The following is a 21,569-nucleotide window of genomic DNA, read 5'->3' on the forward strand; positions in this document are numbered from 1 at the left end:
CTACTTGTCGTCGTCTGGTTCAGATGTTGCCGAAATTTTGGTGTTCAGTCTGTTGAGTGTGTGGGCAAGTGTTACTTTGGGAAACCAACGTCACACGCTATATCTAGGGCTCACCCTACTCACTGTCTGTCGTTTGATCTCGGAGTGGGTTCAGGGATATTATGTATCTACGGCACTTCCCTTGAGCTTCGATCATGCGAGCATCCAGACATGCCGATCACTCATGTGTTGAAACCTCAGAGAGCTCTTCCAACTTTTTTTTTTTTCTTGAACAAATTTTAAGCGGGATCTTCTATCAGCAGTTTAATTGACTTTATAGTGAATGTAGTTCTTAGGGCTAATGCTATGTCCAAGTACTTTGGGGGCTTGGTAAAAATCGTAAAATTATTTCTGCTGCTCTCGCATATTCTCACATCTTCTGATCCATACCGACACCCCCGAGTCCCCCTAGCGCTTGGAGGAAAATATCCTAAAGTCATGGTACAAGTGGGGTGGAAGAAGTGAGTGGGCATACTTGATTTCGACCGTAACACCTTCCTACAACACCTACCTGGACATTCAGTCAAAATGCCAAAAGATATCAACGGAAAGCGACATGAATGCTCACACATCCATATCGGTTTACAGCTATCGATTCAAGCTTAGCAATAATATTGTTTGCTCTGACTGACCCAGATATAGTCTAGGCCTCAACATCATTGAGAATGTCTGATGTACTCTAAAATGACATCTCAAAATATGATTTTGCACATGGCACCTACGACTAAAAGGAATTAATGGGCTAGTTCAGGCTGTATAGGGGTAGTGGAATATAATTGAGTAGAAGATAGATAGATTTATTATACTAGCATGATATGTGTTCTGGGGGTTAAATGATGATATGAAGGTCATTTGGGCTGGTAAACACTTCTTGTAATTTGTTTATTTTCTTTTATCTTATCTTGGATCAATGGAGTTTTGCAGAGTGCCAAGGCTTGTGCCCACTCACTTTTTTCACCCCACCTATAAATTGCAGATCCCTCTAAATAATGCCGGCAGCCTTTGCAATAGACCACTATCAGTGTGCAGATGTGATCTTAGTCACATCTATGTTAGTGTTTTAACTCATACCGTATTGTGCAGTGCGGCCGAACAGGTGTGAACACGAGTTTGGCCCACAAAAGGAGCCCTAGTTCATTACAGTAGAGTATACTCGTTTTAATTTATAATTTCTTTAGATGGAGTCTGCAATAATATTATGGGGGTGTAGTAACTATTTGAAAAATGAAGAGTTGCATTAAGGAAACCCCGTTGGGTGAGCGGCAATATTGCAGTAAATTTACGGATGGGGAGCCTAATCAATCCCAATTTGAGCGCAGTTTTTCAAAAGCTGGGATGAGATTCGTAGTGCGTACTAAACTCCCGCTAGCTTTGTTGCACCCGGAAATATAGCCAAAGGCAGCACTTCAGCGAGTTTTCATATCGTACCGAGACTGCTTTAGAGATGCAATGTCCCTTAAAGCGCTATAAACTCTTCCGCTTGTCCAAAACGCGGAGAGTGTTGTGAGGATGACCATAACAGCAATCGGCAATAAGGATTCAGGAAGGACGTTAAGAACGAAGGGATCGACGGCTAAGACTCGTTATTTAGTGGGCTTAGATAGTATGGTAGAAACATACTTATTTCAACCTCAACAGGATCTGGGATTTCCATGCGACGTTTTTCGTGTGTATAATAACCTGCTTTGGCTCGTATATCTAGGTACAAAACGGAACGGGGAGCTGCAGAAGGACCAGATAGCTCGTTGGCAGGACTAAATGACAGTTGACGAGTAGCATAAGCTGTCACATTCGCAAGAAGTGAGGGTTTGTCGAGTAGCTGGGGTGCCGTGTAGATGTTTAGAGTGAGATCCATCGGTGACTAAAAAAGAACACTCAATAATCAATCAATAAGTTCGTAACATTATGGTTGAAACGTGGTAGTTAAACTAGGTTGTAACAAAGGGTTTTGTGGGGCGAAATACCGTTGCGGCCCAACATATTCGGACTTCATATCTCCTTCCTTGCTCAAGGTGATCGAGGACCACCCAATGCCTCTCACCGGAGCCTATGAAAGAAGTATCTAAAGTAACACGTAGCTCATGGCATGTGCCTTCGCAGCTATGTGAAGGGCTGAGTCTCAGGAGTCCTGGATGCAGAGCCTCAAGCACTGTAGATTGCGCAGTATTTGTACCATTGAACAGCAGGTCTTGTGAATTCGAGGGAGCAACGAATATTTCTTTCTCAATGTTTCCCAGTGCAGCAGTCGAGAAAAGAGCGAGAAAAAGAAATCGAGCAAGAAACATTTTGAGTGAATTATCTGCCTTTTTTTTTGGGGGGGGGTATTGGGTTTGCACGGAGATACTGTAGGTGCTCGAGTAACGGTAAGTGGGTGGGCTCTGGTCCCTCCAGTACTCGTAGAGTTTTGTCTAAAACCCGGCATATCAACAAAAAAAGAGAGACCCCAAGAGCGATTGGGACCTCGCTAAGCCGTAATAGGTTAAGAGGTGGCCCCTACCTCACAAACTAAACCCTCGACGCGCAAAAAAACAACACACCCACCCACAGACCGCGCCCGCCCTCCCCTTCTCCTTCTTTTTCTACCGCCTCTCGCCATCTCTTCTTCCTTCTCTTCTCCATCTCCTCTATCACGCTTTTAACGAGTCACCTAACGCATCCCTATTCCTCTTCATCTATTCTCAGAAATCCATCATGAGAGAAGTTATCTCCCTTAACGGTGGGCTTTCCCCCGCACTTCGTTATCCCCCTGCTATTCCTTCCCAAAAATTTATTAAAGGATAGCCCCTGAATTTTCCGGTAGTCGGTCGCTGACGAGCAATTCAATATAGTCGGTCAGGCCGGTGTTCAGATTGCCAATTCGTGCTGGGAGGTAAACACATTTGCAATCTTTTCTTGATTTCTACCCTTCTACTTTTTGATATTGCAAATGCTAAATTTTATGTGCTTTATAGTTGTACTGCCTTGAGCATGGTATTCAGGTGCATAAAATTGCCTCTTAAACTTATTGCCACCTTCAATGCTGGGAATCCCGGAAGTTGGTGAAGCATGTTCATGGCTGACAGTGCTTTCTTAGCCTGATGGATACCTCACCGAGGAACGTCAAAAAGGACCCCAAGACACTGGGTTCAGCACCTTCTTCTCCGAGACTGGTATGTTAACAGCTGCTGGGTTCAAGACAATTATACACGCTAGGTTTTGTGTACCGGGGGAAATTGATCTAACTGCTGCTGTCATTACCAGGCCAGGGAAAATATGTTCCACGCACAATCTACGTTGATCTGGAGCCTAATGTCGTTGATGAAGTAAGGACGGGTACCTATCGAAGTCTTTTCCACCCCGAGCAGATGATCACTGGAAAGGAAGATGCTTCCAACAACTGTATGTCTTATTTTCGCGAGTTTGCTTTGGTGGCAAATACTGATATCACATAACAGATGCCCGTGGTCACTACACTGTTGGAAAAGAGTTAATTGATCAAGTGCTGGATAAGATTCGTCGTGTTGCTGGTTAATACAACTAATTACCGTATTGAAAAATTCCACTGATCCTTTTTAGATAACTGCTCGGGACTACAAGGGTTCCTTGTCTTCCACTCCTTCGGCGGTGGTACTGGGTCTGGTTTCGGAGCCTTGCTAATGGAACGTCTGTCCGTCGATTATGGCAAGAAGTGCAAACTTGAATTTTCCGTTTACCCAGCTCCTCAAGTATCCACTTCAGTCGTTGAGCCTTATAACTCTATCTTGACAACTCATACTACCCTTGAGCACTCCGATTGTTCATTTATGGTTGATAACGAAGCTATTTACGACATTTGTCGTAGAAACTTGGATATCGAGCGACCCAACTACGAGAATTTGAATAGGTTGATTGCACAAGGTAAATATACTGGGTCCACATAGATTAAATATCCGCTAACTCCTTATATAGTTGTCTCTAGCATCACTGCCTCTCTCCGTTTCGATGGTTCCCTCAATGTCGATTTGAACGAGTTCCAGACCAATCTTGTTCCTTACCCTCGTATCCACTTCCCTCTGGTCTCGTATGCTCCTGTCATCTCAGCGGCCAGAGCCTCGCATGAGGCCAATTCTGTCCAGGAGATTTCCAACTCTTGCTTTGAACCTCACAATCAGATGGTCAAATGTGATCCTCGTAACGGAAAGTACATGGCTACTTGCCTGCTCTACCGTGGCGATGTTGTGCCCAAGGAGGTTCATGCTGCTGTTGCCAGCATCAAGACTAAGAGGACCATACAATTTGTTGATTGGTGCCCAACTGGCTTCAAAATTGGTATTTGCTATCAGCCACCTCAGTTGGTTCCTAACGGCGACTTGGCAAAGGTCAATAGGGCTGTGTAAGTTACAAATCTTCGCTAATTTTTTAGCATCTTCTAACATGATATTTAGTTGCATGTTGTCCAACACCACTGCCATTGCTGAGGCCTGGAGTGCTTTGAGCAACAAATTTGACCTCATGTATAGTAAGCGTGCCTTCGTTCATTGGTACGTTGGTGAGGGTATGGAGGAGGGCGAATTTTCTGAGGCCAGAGAAGACTTGGCTGCACTTGGTAAGTTAATCTTATGAATTTATGCGGAAGTGATATGATGACTGACAGGTTTTACAGAGAGGGATTACGAGGAAGTTGCCACAGACTCTCTTGGTGAGGATGCTGAGGAGCCCGAGTACTAATCGACTCAAATTCATTGCGAGGGAAGGGAAACTAGCTAGAGAAAAGGGCATGCGTTTAAACTTGGGTAGAGCATTAATATATCCGGGTGATGGTGGGGGGTTTCGTGCTGTTGCCGTTTGTTGCAGCATGGAAATTGTTTTGCATTCCTCTATCTACTCTGGATTGTTGATTGAATTTTCCAGTCTAAAACCGTGCTTCCTTTTGATCATTCTGTTTTTTAAGCCTACATTCTTGTGCGTTCTTATGATTGTCTCTCTGCCTTGGGAAAAAAATTGTGTGAAGTTTTCTTTTTGAGGTGCGGGGATATGTATGACATGTACTATGTTAGTACCTTCTTTACAGTCTTTAATTTGACGTATTTTTTTCCACCGCTCCCCTATTAGTGAGGTTTACTTTGGCGCAAGAGGCACCTCTGAATAATGACACCCATTCCTACTTCGTAAAGAATTACAGTAGGCATGTGAAATCTGTTTATACAACCTTGGTCATGGTTTTGTCAACATGACAACGGTATTGTGTTTGGATGAGATACCAGTCCATCGGATCTCAGCTTCCTGGAACTTTGTGGAGCTATTTCGTGGATGGGGGGGATTCCTTCCAGGAGGCTATTTCGCAAGTTCGGTTTTACGGAGGTCAGCGTGATTCCGCCCGCCCTACAAAGTTTGTCCACTTTATTGGGTAGGGGCTTCTACTAAAAGCTATTACCTGTAGACTACTAATCAGGAAATTCAGACACCGGCATCGGTTTCGCCCAAACAGATTGTGCTCTGCATTGACATCTGTAAGCTACTTTATTGGACCAGGGAGGTGGATCAGACGCGGGGGTGAACCGACAAAATAAAGCCTCCGAATTCAGTTAAGTAAAAGAAGGCAAATGTAACATGATGTACTGTCCGGAATACCTTCTACATCTTTGTATTTCTTCCTTGTGTAGGGAGATTTTCAGACTTCTACTTTTATTTCATGCATTTTAACTAATTCAATTCCCCAGCTAACCTGTCTGACAAGTTACTCACCTCATTTTCAGTTGCGCTGGTCTTGTTTTTATTTCCCTAGAGCTCTGGGTTTGATTCGGGCCAGTATCACCACTGATGAAGCCCAAGTGAAATGCCATCGAGTATCATACATCATCGATGCAAATGATAAGTATTGGTATGCCGGAAAGGATGAAAAAAAGAGCTGTCATTGAGGCAGAAGGCTGGTACACAAGAATTAATTTATATCATTTTTTTCTTCTGCTTAATAATACTTATCATTTGCACCGCAGTTGTTGTATCATAGTGAGCGGGTGATTGCAATCTACTTCTATGGGGTTTGGTTGGGGTAGTATAGCGTGCGTTGCAGCGCTGACCTTTTTACAGTACAGTACCAGTACATTATTTTGAACCGCGGATATAGCTTTTGTTACATTTGAATAACAATGAGCACCCTTCCCTAGGAAGTCAGATTTCGTCTCTTCCTTCCCTTTCAGGGGTATCATATGATAGAAGGACTAAAGTTACGTACGGTGTGGGTTTGTTTCAGTCCCAGAGGTTACTCGTGCTTCCGTGCCCTAGCCCTAGCACAAAAGCCACAAGGCACTCTCGACGGAGTGTCGCTGGTCTTAATGTCTCAATCTTTGATACCGACACAAGCTCCTAAGAGGGCGTTGCACCACCAGACACGCCCAACGAGGAACGCGCCCCCGATATATGCCAAGATGCGGAGAGCATAGCATAGCTAAACCCCGTTGGAGATGGCCTCCGGAGATCCATGACCGCACTAGCTATTGGGCGGGGTATGGGACAGGCACCGTGGGGGCCATGATATATCGAGGGCGGCTAGTCGAGTGGAGTCCTCGCTATTTGGTAGACTAACGAGTTACCTTTCTAAGGAGTTAAGAAGCGACGAGCGGGCTGTTCCTCCTGAATTTTATCGACCTTTGGTGGGAATCTATGGTGCCGTGGGTTGACAAATAAAGCTTGGAACGGCCTCGTTAGGATTCTACCGAGTGGAAGTGACGTATTATTCTGGTACGGTGCCTGTAGCTAATACTCCCCTACGCGGGGGAATGTGGATCATTGCGGGGTAGGCTAACTTGTCGGTGGAAGTGATCGCCACGTCTATGATCGGTAGCCTCTTGTTGGGCCGAACAAGCTCCATATATTCCCATACCATCCTTCCAAATTCACCAGCACCTCGGGACTGCCGGCAGTCCGATACCAATGACGAGGGCTTTGAAGCTTTGGTAATTGGCTCCTATTAAGCGCTGTTATACCTCGCGCGGCCGAGTTGAAGCCGGACATCTAAGGTGGCAATTCCCATACAGAGTACCCGGCCTCAACTCGACCGTGCGAATAGTTCACTCTGACCACCGCATTCTATACACTTCTACTAGGGTACATCACACCTCGGGAAATTCCCAACCGAAGAGCCATTGTCCGGTTCCTTTCCTATAGCACTTGAATCTTTGAAGTTCCAGTCCTTGAAGAGGAAGCAATTATGCATCTTCTTGGGATTTAGGACAAACTTGCTAATTTTTACGTCGGGACCAAGAGCAAGAGGTGGATTCTGATAACTCGGTTTCGAGGCCGTTTTGATGTACTCTATGATATCAGAGTTACCCACGAGGGGCGGCTGGACGGTCATCAATAAGGCAGAACTTACGATGGAGATGCAGGGAGTTTCCTGTTTCCCGGTATCCGAGTGATATTATGTGAGAATATTTGACTCTCCTGAGAGGCTTTGGCCTAGAAAGAAAACCGCTTTAATGACGTACTTTGGACTTTCGAGACTCAGCCGGTGAACGGTGAACACCCACGACGAGGCCTGACGGCTATCTGGAGTCATTTAATCCAAACCGGGCCGCTTGGCTTGGCAGTCTGGAGACCCTGCAAGGTAATGATTGGCGATACGACTTAGTTTGAGTTTAGCTGCCGTGCAATGCTCCCCTCCGGAGGAAGAGACTTGAGCTATTTTTACAACTATCGCCATTCTGAGATGTACACTGTTTCTTTTACTATGGAGCAGAGTCCTATCTTGGACCGTGTGTTCTGCCGGGCGGAGTAGTTGCTACGGGAAGGGTGTCATGAGCTCTAGACGGGCTTCTCTCAAGTGAAAAAAAAAAAAAAAGACCACTTACAGGTCTGTCCTTACGTTCGGGTATGCTGGTATGGCGAGGGGAGGGTGTATAAAGCCCCAATCCCCTTTCATCCCCAAATCCCACACACCCACATCTCTCATTCTCCCTCAATTTACACATTGAGTTCATTTTTCCATTCGTTATTCCCGTACACATTCATTGGTAACCAACCCCAGCTAGGTCGGCCTCTCCGAGCGACAACTGACGATTGAGGACTTCACGTAGTTCGCTATGAAGTACAGCAGCTCACTCATTGCCGCTGTCGCTGCGTGCGCCTACTTCGCAAATGCGCTCCCTGTTGAATCCTACGGGGTTCTAGAGGGGCCTGGGAAGGCCATCAAAGGCGTCGGATTCGAAGAGATCAAAGTTCACCCGTACACCTTCAGGTATGGAGGCACCTACGGCGATAAGGGTGGCGATAAGGGTGGCGATAAAGGTGGCGACAAGCGCTACGGGGATAAGGACGATTGCGGATGCGACAAGAAGTCTGGGTACGACATTGATTGCGGATGTGATAAGCCTAAGTACGGCACCGATTGCGAATGCGGCAAGTCTGCGTACGACATTGGTTGCGGATGCGGCAAGGGGTTTGACTTTGATTGCGGATGCGGCAAGGGGGTTGGGTACGGGCTTGACTGCGGCTGTGGCAAGGATGGGTGGGACTCTGGTTGCGGATGCGGCAAGAAAGGCGACTGCGGGTGCGACAAGAAGGATGGCTACGGAGGCGACAAGAAGGATGACTGCGGATGCGACAAGAAGGGTGACTGTGGATGCGACAAGAAGGATGACTACGGGTGCGACAAGAAGGATGACTACGGATGGGGCAAGAAGGACGGCTACGGGTGGGGCAAGAAGGGCGGCTATGGGTGGGGCAAGAAGGACGACTGCGGGTGCGGCAAGGATGACTGTGGATGCGACAAGAAGGATGACTGTGGATGCGACAAGAAGGATGACTGTGGATGCGACAAGAAGGATGACTGTGGATGCGACAAGAAGGATGACTGTGGATGCGACAAGAAGGATGACTACGGACGCGGCAAGGGCGACTGTGGATGCGACAAGAAGGATGACTGTGGATGCGGCAAGAGGGATTACTACGGATGGGGCAAGAAGGGTGGCTACGGATGGGGCTGGGACGGTAAGGGGTTTGAGTGGAAGCCCGTGCATGTCAGGGAGAGCGCAGAGAAGAAGGACTACAAGAAGGACGATAAGTACAAGAAATATTACGAAGATGAGCACAAGAAGGAAGACAAGAAGAGCGAAAAGTGCGAGGAGGATGATAAGAAGGAATATGAACGTTACAAGGATACTAATTCCTATCGCAAGGATCACGAGGTCGAGAAGGACAAGAAAGCCTTTGAAATGGGCTATGGTACTTCTTTTCACTCTCCAGCGAATCCTGAAATGTGTTGTCCCGCTAAGAACTTTGCCAGGCTTTGACAAGGGAATCAAGTACGACAAGGGCTACGGGTATGCCAGGGCTTATAAATCCGAATGCGAGAAGTGCGATGACCATTCCGAATACAAGCATAAGGAGAAGGATTATGACGACTACGAAGATACCTGCGAATACGAGTACTGTGATGACCCCAAGTGCTCCAAAAAGAAGGAGGACTATGAGGCCAAGAAGGATTATCACAAGAGCAAGAGCGATAAATCCAAGTATGGTTCTGGGTGGTAGGTGTCTTCCCCTGCCCGCATCTGCGGGAGGACGAGGCTTTTTGCGTGTGAGATAGGGAGGAGGCTTTGGTAGCGGTTTGCTTTCTCTTTTTACTGCTTGTTGTCTGGGGCCCCCCGAAATTAAAAGGAGATAGAACTGTACATATTGACTAAAAACGGAAGCTGCAGCTCTACTGAAATTTTCGGTGCTGGTATCATACCGAGGAGATTTAAATGACAACCAAGAGCAGTGACGGAGCGTGATTAACCCTAAAAACCGTGATACCTTGATGCTGCCACCGGGCATCAACCCCCATTCCAGACCTGATTCACACAGGATCACTCGACGGCATGATGGTAACATCTGGCTTCTCACAGCGCCTACCGACATCCAGTTAAGCCCACATTTAAGCGAGCCTCCCCACGCTCTGTTAAGCGGAAGACGCTTTCGTAAGCGATAGACCAATCTAGACTACTGCACTCAACATCCCACGCTCGCGCGCACAGATTAACACGGAGGAAAAAAAAAAAAGTTATCAATAAGGATTGATGCTTTCTTGACGCGGTATAACCCGAGTCATTAATTGACTTCTCGCGATTCCGTTAACTCGCCAAGCCAAACCTGTATCACGATTCATACCGACATAGGTGCAAGGTAGGGGGCGGGCTGTTTTACCCTACTCTCTGGTGGTGCGTACGGGTATTCTTGGAACAAAAACCGGCCCGTGAGTCATGACAGGATCCGATCTGATTGGGTGATAGCGACCTACAGATTGAAGCTTAAGTTGACTTCTAATTTGTTGGTTTCTGACAAGGTGCCTGGGTTTCGTGAGATGCAGTTGCATGAGGATGCGGGGGAGATTTGAGAGTGCGGGAGGTGCATACCGGTAGTCGGCTATGGTATGTAGGGGCTCTGTTGCGGTAACCTATGTGCTCGGGTGACAGCCTCTTTGGGGGGTTCTCGGAACTCCGTTTGGTCTGTACCTGAGTGGAGCTCGGGTGTGTGCTGGCTGTACCAGATGGTGGGAATAGCGGGGGTTGAGGGGGCTTAGCGGTCTGTTCGGAGGACCTGCTCGGTTCTTCCTACGGAGGGATTCTATACAGTTCAATTCAATTCTTTTCTTCTGGTCGTCCGGTGTTCAAATGGGAATATAAAAGGATCGTCAATTACTCTAATATGCCATAGAATTCTACAACCTGGTTGATCCTGCTAAGAAACCTCCTATTCCCGCTACTTCTCTATCAGTTCCTTCTAACTACCGTCAAAAAACCATAAGCCACACTACGAGAGAATGACCGCCCAAAAAGCAACATACAGACGCCTGGGCAACTCCGGCCTCTCTGTTTCAGTCCCCATCCTGGGAACAATGGGGTTCGGAACCCCCAAATGGCTGGACTGGGTAATAGAAGCAGACCAAGCCCTACCCATCCTCAAAGAAGCCTTTGATAGGGGGATAAACACCTGGGACACAGCGGACGCCTACTCCAACGGCCTCAGTGAGGTTATCGTCGGGAAAGCTATCAGGAAATACAACATCCCACGAGAGCAGCTGGTAATCATGACGAAGTGCTACTTCCCTGTCGGCGACACTCTTGAGTCCCATGCTTTTTGGACGCGGGAGCCCGGACAAGCGGCGGACTTGGTGAACCGCGTGGGGCTCTCGAGGAAGGCGATATTCGGAGCTGTGGAAGCTTCCTTGAGGAGAATGGGGATTGAATACATCGACTTAATTCAGATACATCGTGCGGATCCTGCGACGCCAGCGAGGGAGACGATGGAAGCGTTGCATGATTTGGTGAAAGCTGGAAAGTATGCTTCTCCACCCAACACATCCCTGCCCTCTTAGCCTGTAGCTAAATCCCCCACGAAATAGGGTTCGCTACATCGGTGCCTCAAGCATGAGAACCTGGCAATTCGCCCTTTACCAACAAAGCGCCCACCAATACAACCTAACGCCCTTTATAAGCATGCAATCCCAATACTCCCTCCTCTACCGTGAAGAAGAGCGGGAAATGATCCCATACTGTAATGCAACGGGGGTAGGTCTAATCCCCTGGGCCCCGCTCGCTCGAGGATACCTGGCGAAGCCGGACATCGATACAACGATGCGAGCAGCGTCGGAGCCGAAGGGTAGCATATTCGGCGTGGGCAAGAGTGAGAGCGATAAGGAGATCATTGCGCGGGTGAAGGAGGTCGCGGAGACGAAGGGATGGAGTATGGCTACTGTTGCCTGTGCGTGGGTCGCCGAGAGGGTCACAGCGCCGATAGTGGGGATGGGGAGCATTGAGAGGGTTGCGCAAGGGTTGGAGATTCGTGGGAAAAGATTGACTGCGGAGGAGAGCAAATATCTCGAGGAACCTTATGCCCAGAGAGAGGTTATTGGCCATGATTAGGGTTGTGTGTGCATCATTAGGGAAAAGCCCTAAGCATGTCAGCTGGATCTTGGAAAGGTATGTTAGGGCTTAGAAAATAGTTTAGCTTGAAAGGTATCATAGTGAAAAATGAAGCAGAATTCTCCCGTGGCTAATGACATTCTACCGTGGCTCAGGAAATTCTGTTGAGGCTAGTGAAGTTTGATGATGACTAGTATCATAGGCAGTGCTCCCAGTGGTCCAGTCCGACTGTCGCCGACGGCAGTCGACTGAAATTGGTCAATGTACCCAATGCCACACAGTAAGACACACACTAGTGCTACAATAAGTTAAAACAAAAATAAGGTAAAACAAATAAAAATTTAATGGGATAAAATGGTATCCATAAAAGGAAACCCAGGACTAGTGTTGTCCAACCGCCATCACCCCATCTAGTCTGTTCGGGGACGAGACATTGTTGTCCTCCGTCATCCCGACCCTTTCTAGGACGGACTGGACAACTGGAAGCACTGACCATAGGTTTCAATAACAGAACTTGAATTCTACACAATATCGGGGTTTTGCAACCCGAACGCACTCCAGCTGCCATGGTACAGTACCAGCATGGAGCAGGGTTACTGGAGTGCAGCACTCTGCACGCACTTCTGCTGGTTCTTGGAGGGTAAACAAAGATTATGATTGGAGGATTTCAATAACATAAGTGAGATATTCAAACATAATGAGCAATCTCCCACCACACCCACACCTTCTAAAAACATATTAAATCCAATGAGATCATTCCTCTCCACTGCTTGAATCCAACAAGTCAATTCCTCCCTGATGCTTGAACCCAAGAAAACAATTCCTCTCTACTGCTTGAACCCAACGATATAGTTCCTCTCTATAGCTTGATTCTGATACAGATTTCAATATTGTAATAGTAATACTCACATCCAGTGAGTAATTTTCAACCCCCTACAAGTACAGTAACTTGAAACTTGAACAGGGTATGTTTGATAATGCACAGACCTTGTCTGCCATTGCGACGTCAATGAGGCGATGTTTCACCTTAAATTGACCCTCTAGCACACGGCGCTCTTAGGCGAGTTATGTAATACGGCACTTCACCCGCAGAGCCTCCACCCCAGGGCAACTACTCCTGGAAGAGGAGTTTGCGCGTTCTAGTGAGTGGAGGTTGCTACCGCTATCAGAAAGTTTAAGACTCCCTAAAAAAAAAAAACAAGCCTGCCAGCTCTCCAGTCTCCGAATTCAGGGACAAAAAGGCTCCCGATAATATCATACATGAAGTGAAATCGTCTCCGGGGGGGGTACGCACAAGAGGGTCCTCAAGATACATGCGATACAGTAGTTCTCGATCTGCTGATGGTATCGTAACACGCAGCTAACCCCAGCTTGACTCTGCGAAACAGGATCTGGTTTCCCTACCGAAACGGCATACCGGTATCATACCTTTCCACTACTCACGCTCAAGATCCTATGCAGCACATTTTATGTGGTATCCCGACGCCCCAGAGTCCAGGATTTGCCCACACCGTTTACGGAGGTACAGCGCCTAAGTGTTGTATATTCCGCTAGCAAGGGAGTGCTAAACTAGCAGGGGCGGGGAAGTAAATAGGGGATAGTGGGGAGCAAATTGGTGATAGCAGCTTGGAAGTTCGCAAGCGAAGTTGAAAATTTTTTGTAGACTTTTTCTTCATGTCCTGATCGACAAAGATGCCTCCTTTGAAGAAATCATAGTTGACTCGAGATTAGTGCTGAGATTGTCAGCTACTTCAGTCGATAGGTTGGAAATATGCTCAAATTCAAGAAAAGACAGGGTTTTCATGGCACCAAGTCCAATATGCGTGTACCTCTCCGGCAACTCCTACCAAGAAGTCCGGCTGTCCTCTAGTCTTAACTCAGGCACAAATTGAAGACCTTGTGGTATATGTGTGCATGTCATCACGCAATAGGAGACTTCCTTTTCAGCAACTAGCTGAAGGTAAAAAAAAAAAACTTTAAGGTTGAAAAAATAGTGAATAGCTAACTAAAGCTCGATAGAGTTGAATTTAGGAGTTGGGAAAAAAGTGGTTCGTGAAGCCTTAATAAAGGAGGGCTTTCACTGACAACTAGTGATGAGAAAACCCCCAATTACCGAACACAATCAAGTAATAAGACTTGAGTGGGCTCGGCAACATGTTGATTGGACACAGGAGCAGTGGAACTCAATTCTGTAGACAGATAAAACATGGATTACTGGTGGGAGGCATACCAGAACCTGAGTGACTAGGAGAGCTGGTACGGAGTGGGATCCTACCTGTATTGTAGAGAAGCATCAAAGGAAAAGAGGATGGATGTTTTGGGGCTGTTTCAATAGGGATATTCAAGGTCCTGGAATTTTTTGGGAGAAGGATTGGGGCCCAATAAATTCAGAGAGCTATTGTGCACATACAGTACCTATTATCCATAGGTATCTTGAATTGTGTAGAAGGAATGGGGTTTTTTTAAAGCTGATGCAGGATGGTACACGTGGACATGCAGCAGGAGATACAAGAACTGAGCTAAGAGAAAGAGGCATTGAGGTTATTCATTGGCCTACTTTCTCTCCAGACTTGAATCCAATTGAGAGGGTATGACATATTATGAAAAATTATCTACAAGATAATTTTCCAGAAAATATGAGCTATGATAGATTAAGGGAGGCAGTGAAGGAATCTTGGACAAATGTTGGACCATATGAGTTTAGAGAGCTGGTAGAAAGCATGCCAGCTAGATGTCAAGCAGTTATTGATGCAAATGGGCTTTTTACAAAATATTAGATACATGTCCGTTACTTCAAAATACATTTTCATACTGCATCTGTTCAGACTACCATTCAGATTACCGTTGACAGTATCTTTCAGATTTCCTAGCCACACTCACATATGCCACTATGCCTCATTTACTCCTCCTCCCCTGCTAGCCGATCGCTCCCCTGCTAGTGAAATATACAACACTTAGGCGCTGTACCTCCGTAGGCGCTGTACCTCCGTATGAATTGTCAGGGTGACCTAGCCCTGCTTGGCACTTTCTTAATTAGGATCCCTCCCCTCCCCCCCCCGGGCTACGGTTGCACGTTCAACAATGTTGCCCGGGGAATTGGTCACTGGGTAATGATAGGATCAGCGTAGACTATCGCACAGAATTTCTTCAATAAAAACACTGGAAAGGAGTCGCAAAACAATCCTAGAAGCAAACAACTTCGATGACTTAGCACTTTGCAGAAACTCTGGACTGCAATTACTCGACATAACAGTTAAAAGAGGGGAAGCATTAAGAGAGCACTGTAGAATAAATAAACTTGCAAGAATTTTCAAATCGCAGAAAGAGTATTTTGCTATAGCTTTTTGAGTTGACTTTCCTTGTTTGTGGCCGACATGATGTTATACAGCTATCGGTATTCTCCGGGTCTAAAAACTGATATTTTACACATCCCCCAGGTCTCACCTCCCACCTGGTGTCCAAGATTTTTGGTTAACCCCAAATAATAGGTTTTCCTACCATCAGGTCTCCTTGTGCAAACTCTCTATTGAAGCCTTCTACCGAATAATGATACTCCTACTGCGTAGATTTACTCGGGTGCATAAATATTTGAAAAACTCGCGACAGCGGCCGCCCCTCGTCAACTATCATACCTTACCATCAAGCATCAACAATGAAAAGTAGCACAACTTCTGGGTAGGAAAAATGATAAAAAACACTTATTTAGCAAGAAAATCCGTAGATAAAAAAGAAAGGCATGAAAACAAAAAAAAAAACGCTGTGGTAGTCGCCGCGGTAGTAGGTAGTAGGGTGTCGGCGAGGACGATGGTTGGTAGAGGACGGTCGTTGGTGCGCCCTCACCCTCACACCCAACCCGCGCCCTCATACCCGCAGCCAACAAATACACTCAGGGAAGATGTGTCGTGTTAAATAGGCGGTTGCCAGTGTCTGTGGTTCCTCTGCCAGTGAACTTGTTGTCAGAGAGGCGGAGTGCAACAAGACTGAAATCCGCATGACGGGCGAGTGCATGTGCAGGACTGCCCTCGGAAACTGACTGAGCCTGGAGGACGCCGGCAACAACTACAATTCGAATAGTGGCATGCAGACTTCGGATATGTTTCACGAAGTTCACTACCGTCTTGCCACTGTTCACCACTGAATCGACCAGCACGACGGTGTGCTGCCGCAGGTGATTGGGCTCAATGTCCTCGGGGCGTTTTGCGTGGACAAACATCGCGCGCGGGAAGGCGTCATTGACGCCGAGAGCCATAGCTTCTCCACCGCGCATCAGCGCCACAATCGATGTATTCTCCTCGCGGCAAAGCCGATAGCCAGTGGTCGGGTGGCCCTGTACATGCGGAATTTGATATTCCTCCAACCCAATCATTTCCGTCAAGAACTCAGTGGCCAGATACCATCCGACACGGCGATGGGCTTCCCGCAGGGCCGGGCCGGCAACCGTTGCATCGCGCATCGGCGTCATGAGCAGCCTAGCAGCGCCCCTGTCTGTTGCGTGGAGTACTTGGAGAGGATGTCGAGTACGCTGGTGGATAAGAGAATCGATAAACTTAGGGTCGGCGAGCTGGACTAGTGGAAGTTTAGTTGTGTCCAGACGTGGGGGCACATTACCAGGTATCAAAGTTTGTCGTGCTCGAAGACCGTCATTGTCGATGGCGTTTAGTAATGCCTCGTCCATAGTCTTGCTCCTAGTCTCCTCCTCGCCAACCACAACAATAGCTTGATCTGCCTTGCTCAGCATTGGCAAGTCCAGCACACTGTCTCCAAACGCCCAAACGTGCATGTGGTGGATGTCTCTCAAACGGGCGACCACGGCGGCTTTCACTGCAGCAGTAACAACGAACCCGTCTGCGACACGTCCTCCACCGATGACTTTTACCGTCTTGGATAGACCTTCCCTCTCCAAAACTTTGTCCCAGACGTGACGTATGCCACAGGTAACAACCACCGCGACAACATGCTCTCGCTCCTCTGCTAGTCGCAACAGCGACACAAACTCGGGATGAATAGTCATCGTCGATGCTACTTCATCGCAAAGGACATTAAACTCTTCGTCCATGACCGCTTCTTCATACAGCAAAGCGGCCTGGCGAAAAGCAGTGTACGAGTAACCCAGTGGGCCGCTGAACAACGTCTTCAGCGGACATTCCTCGTCCCTCGACCGCCGAGAGTTGGAGACCGTCTTCCAGAACAACGCACCAGTGTCCTTTGCCACCAACGTCCTGTCGGCATCCATGACCAACACCGTCTCCAGCTGTCCCCCGCCGGCGACGAGGACCTCGTCAATCCTGCTCTCGGCGCAAGCCAGGTTGTATTCCTCGGTATGATGCCGAAAATCGCGTAGCAGCGTCGAGACTTTTTCCAGCAAGGTCGGGTGCGGAAAAACGAGGGAGAACAAAATCCCATGATGGCGGCAGAGGTGGCGCAGCTGGGTCTGTTCGGTCTGCTGCCACTTGTGTAAATGGTTGATGGATGGAAGCGCACGACTTCTTTCCGTGTCGTCCAGAACACGTTGTGCTATGAGTTCGGGAGGAACGTCCAAGTACAGGATGTGTGTGAAGATGTCTAGGTCAGCTGGAGTGCACACTGGTTGTCCAGCTCCCTCCTCCTTGGGCCAGAACATGAAATGTCCTGCGACGACTGCAACCCGTCCGCTGTCGGCGCATTGCTTTCCAATTGTGTTGATGGCAAGCTGGCGCCAATGCAGCTTCTCTTGCTCGTCTAGTTTCTGGAATGCGCCGAGACCGCCAGGAACAAGATTGGCAATCATGTTGGAGCCTTCGTAGAACTCGAAATGATCTTGCCCGAGTTCTTGCTTCAGCTGGTCTAACAGAAAAGTCTTGCCGGAGCCGGGAACTCCGTATATACCAACTACTTTAGAAGTAGACCGACTTTCCCGTGTTGTTGATCGATTCAACCGAGGATCCGCCATTGGGCCCGGAATGCTGGTTGATGCGTTCTTGCATCCGGTAGCCATCATAAAAATTGCCTGAGTCTTCAGGAATGGGTCTTCACGAATGGTAGATGAATGTTGAGGTAATTCAATGATTGATGAGATATCTCACCACCAGATGCAGCAGGCGTAAGATGAGATGGAACGTCGCGGCAGCTGGTTATATTCAACGATTTCTAGCCAGTCTCATTTTAATGGACTCTCTGTACGCAATTGCAATCAAGTGATCCACAGAGCTGCCTGGATATGCCCTTGTTCGCCGATTGGTTTACCGACCCGGACAGTAGACTGAAGGGGACATTGAATAAATGTAAGGCTGCCGACAGGGCGGGGTTGCACACCAACCCAGTTGTCCAAGAAAAATACCCATCTCAGGCCTCCCAAAAACACCCTTTTCAGCGGCGCCCCAAAAAAACCCTTCTCAGGCCTCCCAAAACATCCCATCCAATGCAGGAGGCCTAACTTTCATCTAATGGGAACCGTCCAATTGTGTCCGGGGAAGTTGAAATGTAAGGGGCCTCTCGGGTAGATTATGCTGTGCAATAAGAACAAGCTCAATTCATCCTTTATTTCGCTCCTAAGTGATGATTCTCCTGCGGGTATTAATTTAGCAGAACCTAGATACACTCAAAGATACTTACAACATTGCAAAAGCTCGCCCATAATGAACTGGCCCGGACTAGGACTTTTCAGAGTCTCCAGTACTAAGAAAACAAAGTTTTTGGGAATTTTTGAAAGGCAGAGATATTTGGCCTATCGTCAAGCTCAGAAACCTGGTCGATTGCAAATTGCCCTAGCCCAAGCCAGTTCATTATTGGCAAGATTTTACGGTATCAGAGCATTTTGCAGCAAACACCATCCTGCGTCGAGAATTGTTGATAGCGTTTGTCGCGTTCGATGGTTGATTATTGGTTATGCAACCACAATCATCTTCCCGCCACGAACTCACTGCCCCAACCTCCCCCCCCCGCTTGAACCCGCTTCCCTCCCCAGGGTATTGACATCCACAAGTCGCCGGAATTAATGAACCCGAAAATGTTCCGTCACTGTTACAACCCTAGCAATTGAAATTATTACTTGAATAGGGCCCAAGGAGAGCAGTGGGCTCGTTAGAGAAGGAGGTTAAGTCACTGCGAGAGGGGTTGACGAGGGGGCGAGTGCCTTTAAGCCCGAGGTCGCCGTCACCGGACGAGGAAAGGATTTCAAGGGAATCCTCTAGGAAGCAGTCAGTTGGGAGCCTAGCAGGGATGGTCACCCAGCTGGAGGATAGAGGAAAGAGGAGGAAGGTGGGTGGTACCGTTGACCCTGAGAAGGAAGAGGGGTTGGCTTTGCCGGCCATGGTAAAAGTCTGGGGTGTGAGGTGGGAGGTAGGGAGTGGTGGGATGGTTGAGATAAGTGGGAAGGTGGAGGCGTTGGGTGACATGCTCCCGTAAGATGGGGGAATGAAGAGTGATTATGGCGACGGGGAGTGATGATGAGCTCGGGGGAATTCTTTTGTCGCAGATTAGTGGTTTTTGTGCCCCCTCTTAAAGGGTTTGTGTTTGTAGTTTGTCTACAGGTATGTATGAACCCGAACACAAGGTCAAAAGAGATGGCGAGCAGGGGCCTCGATACCGGTAGGTACAAGTATGAGTACGGTAGGGGGAAGACAGGCGGAATACTGGTACTTGGCCATATACAGTCTCCCAGGTTACTTGGACATATGCTGATTGGTGTTCAAATAATTTATTATGATATCCTCGTTTGCCGACCCAGCTTCAACTGTTGATTGGTGGGTTCTGTATGAGGAAGCAAGAGGTGATCAGCATAATTGGCACAGCTCATCAACGGTACTGTACTCGAGTATCAAACTCTGTGGCAGAAAAAGTATCCGGGTGCGATATACCTAGGCCAGGCCCTGGTTTTTCAAATAATACTTTACACAACTCGGTAATGTGATATATGATAAACAAAGAGTGTAGTGGTAAAAATAAAAAAGTCATGATAAAGATTCCTGCCTTCTTGCATGAGTACAGTAGTTTAAGTGTAGGTTGAATAGAGTAGTCGTTTGTTCAGTCACGTTTGCAATCCGACCTTGTTTTTGCAAAAGCCTTGGCACGGTTAGTCTCCACTATGCGCATGGCGAGCAGGGATTATTGACTGGTAAATTTTGGGTTACCCTGCTTTGACGAACTCACTTATTCCCCATAAGATACCCCTGTTCGCCAGTCTCTCCATGCCCCCCCCCGCGGTGGAGGAGACTATACGAGTCCTCTTCACATTTTCCCGCCTCTACTCACCTCTCCCCAAAGCACACGAAGAAGTAGACTCCCTCGGCAAACCACCACGCATCAATCAATTGTCAAACGAATATGCGTCCAACGGTTGATGCGCTTCTAAGACGGTGGCATCGAATGCTAGGTCTATCGCGTCAATCACCACCGTCCTGGTACCGAGACCGACTTCGCGAGGAACTACAGGAACGCCGGACCGCAAAGACATCCTTGCGGAAGTTCAGCGAGACATCGGACGTCATCTTTTCCATCAGTCGCGCTCGATACGATGGGTTTCCCGTCCGGACGTTGCCCCCCTTTGTTGCCTCTCGCGATGCCCTGTTGTACACGTACATGCTGGCAAAGTACACCTTGCGCTGGAAATTCTACCGAACGGCCGCAATCCTCTGCAACGCTCCTTGCGACAAGGTGCGCGAGGTGATAAACCCCCGCAAAGACCACAAGCTTGACGAAGTCGCTTCTCGTTATCAAATTGACCCAGTGGAATTTAGGCGGGTTGGTCGCCAACTACGACGAGTATGGCCTCTTCTCCCGTAGGGATGTGCTTCAGGAGCAAGCTGTCTAGTGGGTTGGGCCTTGAGTGGGTTAACTCGAGTTGTTCATTTGGTTGGGGGGGGGGTTCATTGGGTCGGGTTCGGGATACGGTAATGGTATATCATAAATAATTGGGTAATGCAATCAGAGTTATCGTATAAAATAGTACCGTGACCGTATTTATTCCAGTGGCATTTGTAAAAATTGTACCTAACGCCCTAACGTACAACTCATTTTCGGAAATATGTCTTGTTTCCTTTTTATATCATAATTATTATTATGATACCGGTAGCCCTCTGCCATATCGTGGCGTCCTTTTCGTCCAACTCTTTCTTTGTTCCATCCTTCTGCGGGTAGTATCCTGCAGTGATTTTCTTCATCCTGTGCATCTTGCATGTATTGTTGAAGCACTGTTTCCAGTGCTTTAGGGCATGGTCCAGGTGTGGACCATACTTTTTATATTCTCTCGGGAACCACCCCAAGCCTTCCTTGTCCCCATAGTGTGTGGGACATCCATCATTGTAGTATACCGTCCCTGACTTGGCGTTATGCTGTGCTTGTTTTTCCCTTTCCTTGAGTTCTTCGTCGGTCAGCCCCATGAATGAGTATTCGGGGCTGGTTGGTGTGGTTTGGTGGGGGCTATTGCCCCAGCCCTCATGTGGTTGCAATGGCGCAGGAGGCTTTCCCTCGCCTTTGTCTTGGTTGAATGTGATAGTTACCTGGGCCGGGCTTGCCTGGGTATCACTGGTGGAAGGTTGCGATGATATCTTATGCGTGTTCGAAGTTGTGTGTGGAGTACCAAGTTTTATCGTGTTCTGGTGAATAACTGGTCCACTTGGCTCGGTATTGTAGATTTCCGTAGGCCAAGCGAGAATCAACTATCTCATCGAGTTTGTATTCTGGTTCTCCGTT

The 21,569-nt window shown here is 47.7% G+C and overlaps 5 protein-coding genes; 3 read left to right on the forward strand and 2 right to left on the reverse strand.

The window, feature by feature from the left end:
- Positions 1-906: 906 nt before the first annotated feature.
- GSTUM_00009313001 (uncharacterized protein) lies at positions 907-2,339 on the reverse strand. XM_002840620.2 has 3 exons: positions 2,004-2,339; positions 1,660-1,900; positions 907-1,612 (listed from the first exon to the last, which is right to left on the reverse strand). The coding sequence occupies exons 2-3, from the start codon at positions 1,892-1,894 to the stop codon at positions 1,446-1,448; spliced, it is 402 nt and encodes a 133-aa protein (XP_002840666.1). The 5' UTR covers positions 1,895-1,900; positions 2,004-2,339; the 3' UTR covers positions 907-1,445.
- Positions 2,340-2,581: 242 nt separating this feature from the next.
- Positions 2,582-5,097, forward strand: GSTUM_00009314001 (uncharacterized protein). XM_002840621.2 has 10 exons: positions 2,582-2,755; positions 2,868-2,908; positions 2,991-3,017; positions 3,113-3,188; positions 3,280-3,417; positions 3,474-3,545; positions 3,595-3,915; positions 3,967-4,390; positions 4,443-4,603; positions 4,661-5,097. Exons 1-10 carry the CDS (start codon positions 2,731-2,733, stop codon positions 4,723-4,725), a joined length of 1,350 nt encoding a protein of 449 aa, XP_002840667.1. The 5' UTR covers positions 2,582-2,730; the 3' UTR covers positions 4,726-5,097.
- Positions 5,098-10,798: 5,701 nt separating this feature from the next.
- Positions 10,799-11,900, forward strand: GSTUM_00009316001 (uncharacterized protein; the record flags this gene model as incomplete). The annotated part of the gene is made up of 2 exons (XM_002840622.1): positions 10,799-11,316; positions 11,381-11,900. The coding sequence occupies 2 exons, from the start codon at positions 10,799-10,801 to the stop codon at positions 11,898-11,900; spliced, it is 1,038 nt and encodes a 345-aa protein (XP_002840668.1).
- A 3,886-nt stretch (positions 11,901-15,786) lies between these two features.
- GSTUM_00009319001 (uncharacterized protein) lies at positions 15,787-17,874 on the reverse strand (the record flags this gene model as incomplete). Its single annotated transcript, XM_002840623.1, has 1 exon — positions 15,787-17,874. One exon carries the CDS (start codon positions 17,872-17,874, stop codon positions 15,787-15,789), a length of 2,088 nt encoding a protein of 695 aa, XP_002840669.1.
- A 2,211-nt stretch (positions 17,875-20,085) lies between these two features.
- Positions 20,086-20,835, forward strand: GSTUM_00009320001 (uncharacterized protein). XM_002840624.2 has 1 exon: positions 20,086-20,835. The coding sequence occupies exon 1, from the start codon at positions 20,202-20,204 to the stop codon at positions 20,658-20,660; it is 459 nt and encodes a 152-aa protein (XP_002840670.1). The 5' UTR covers positions 20,086-20,201; the 3' UTR covers positions 20,661-20,835.
- The last annotated feature ends 734 nt before the right edge of the window (positions 20,836-21,569 follow it).

Source organism: Tuber melanosporum, assembly GCF_000151645.1.
Source record: "Tuber melanosporum whole genome shotgun sequence assembly, scaffold_55, strain Mel28".
Lineage (NCBI taxonomy): Eukaryota > Fungi > Ascomycota > Pezizomycetes > Pezizales > Tuberaceae > Tuber > Tuber melanosporum.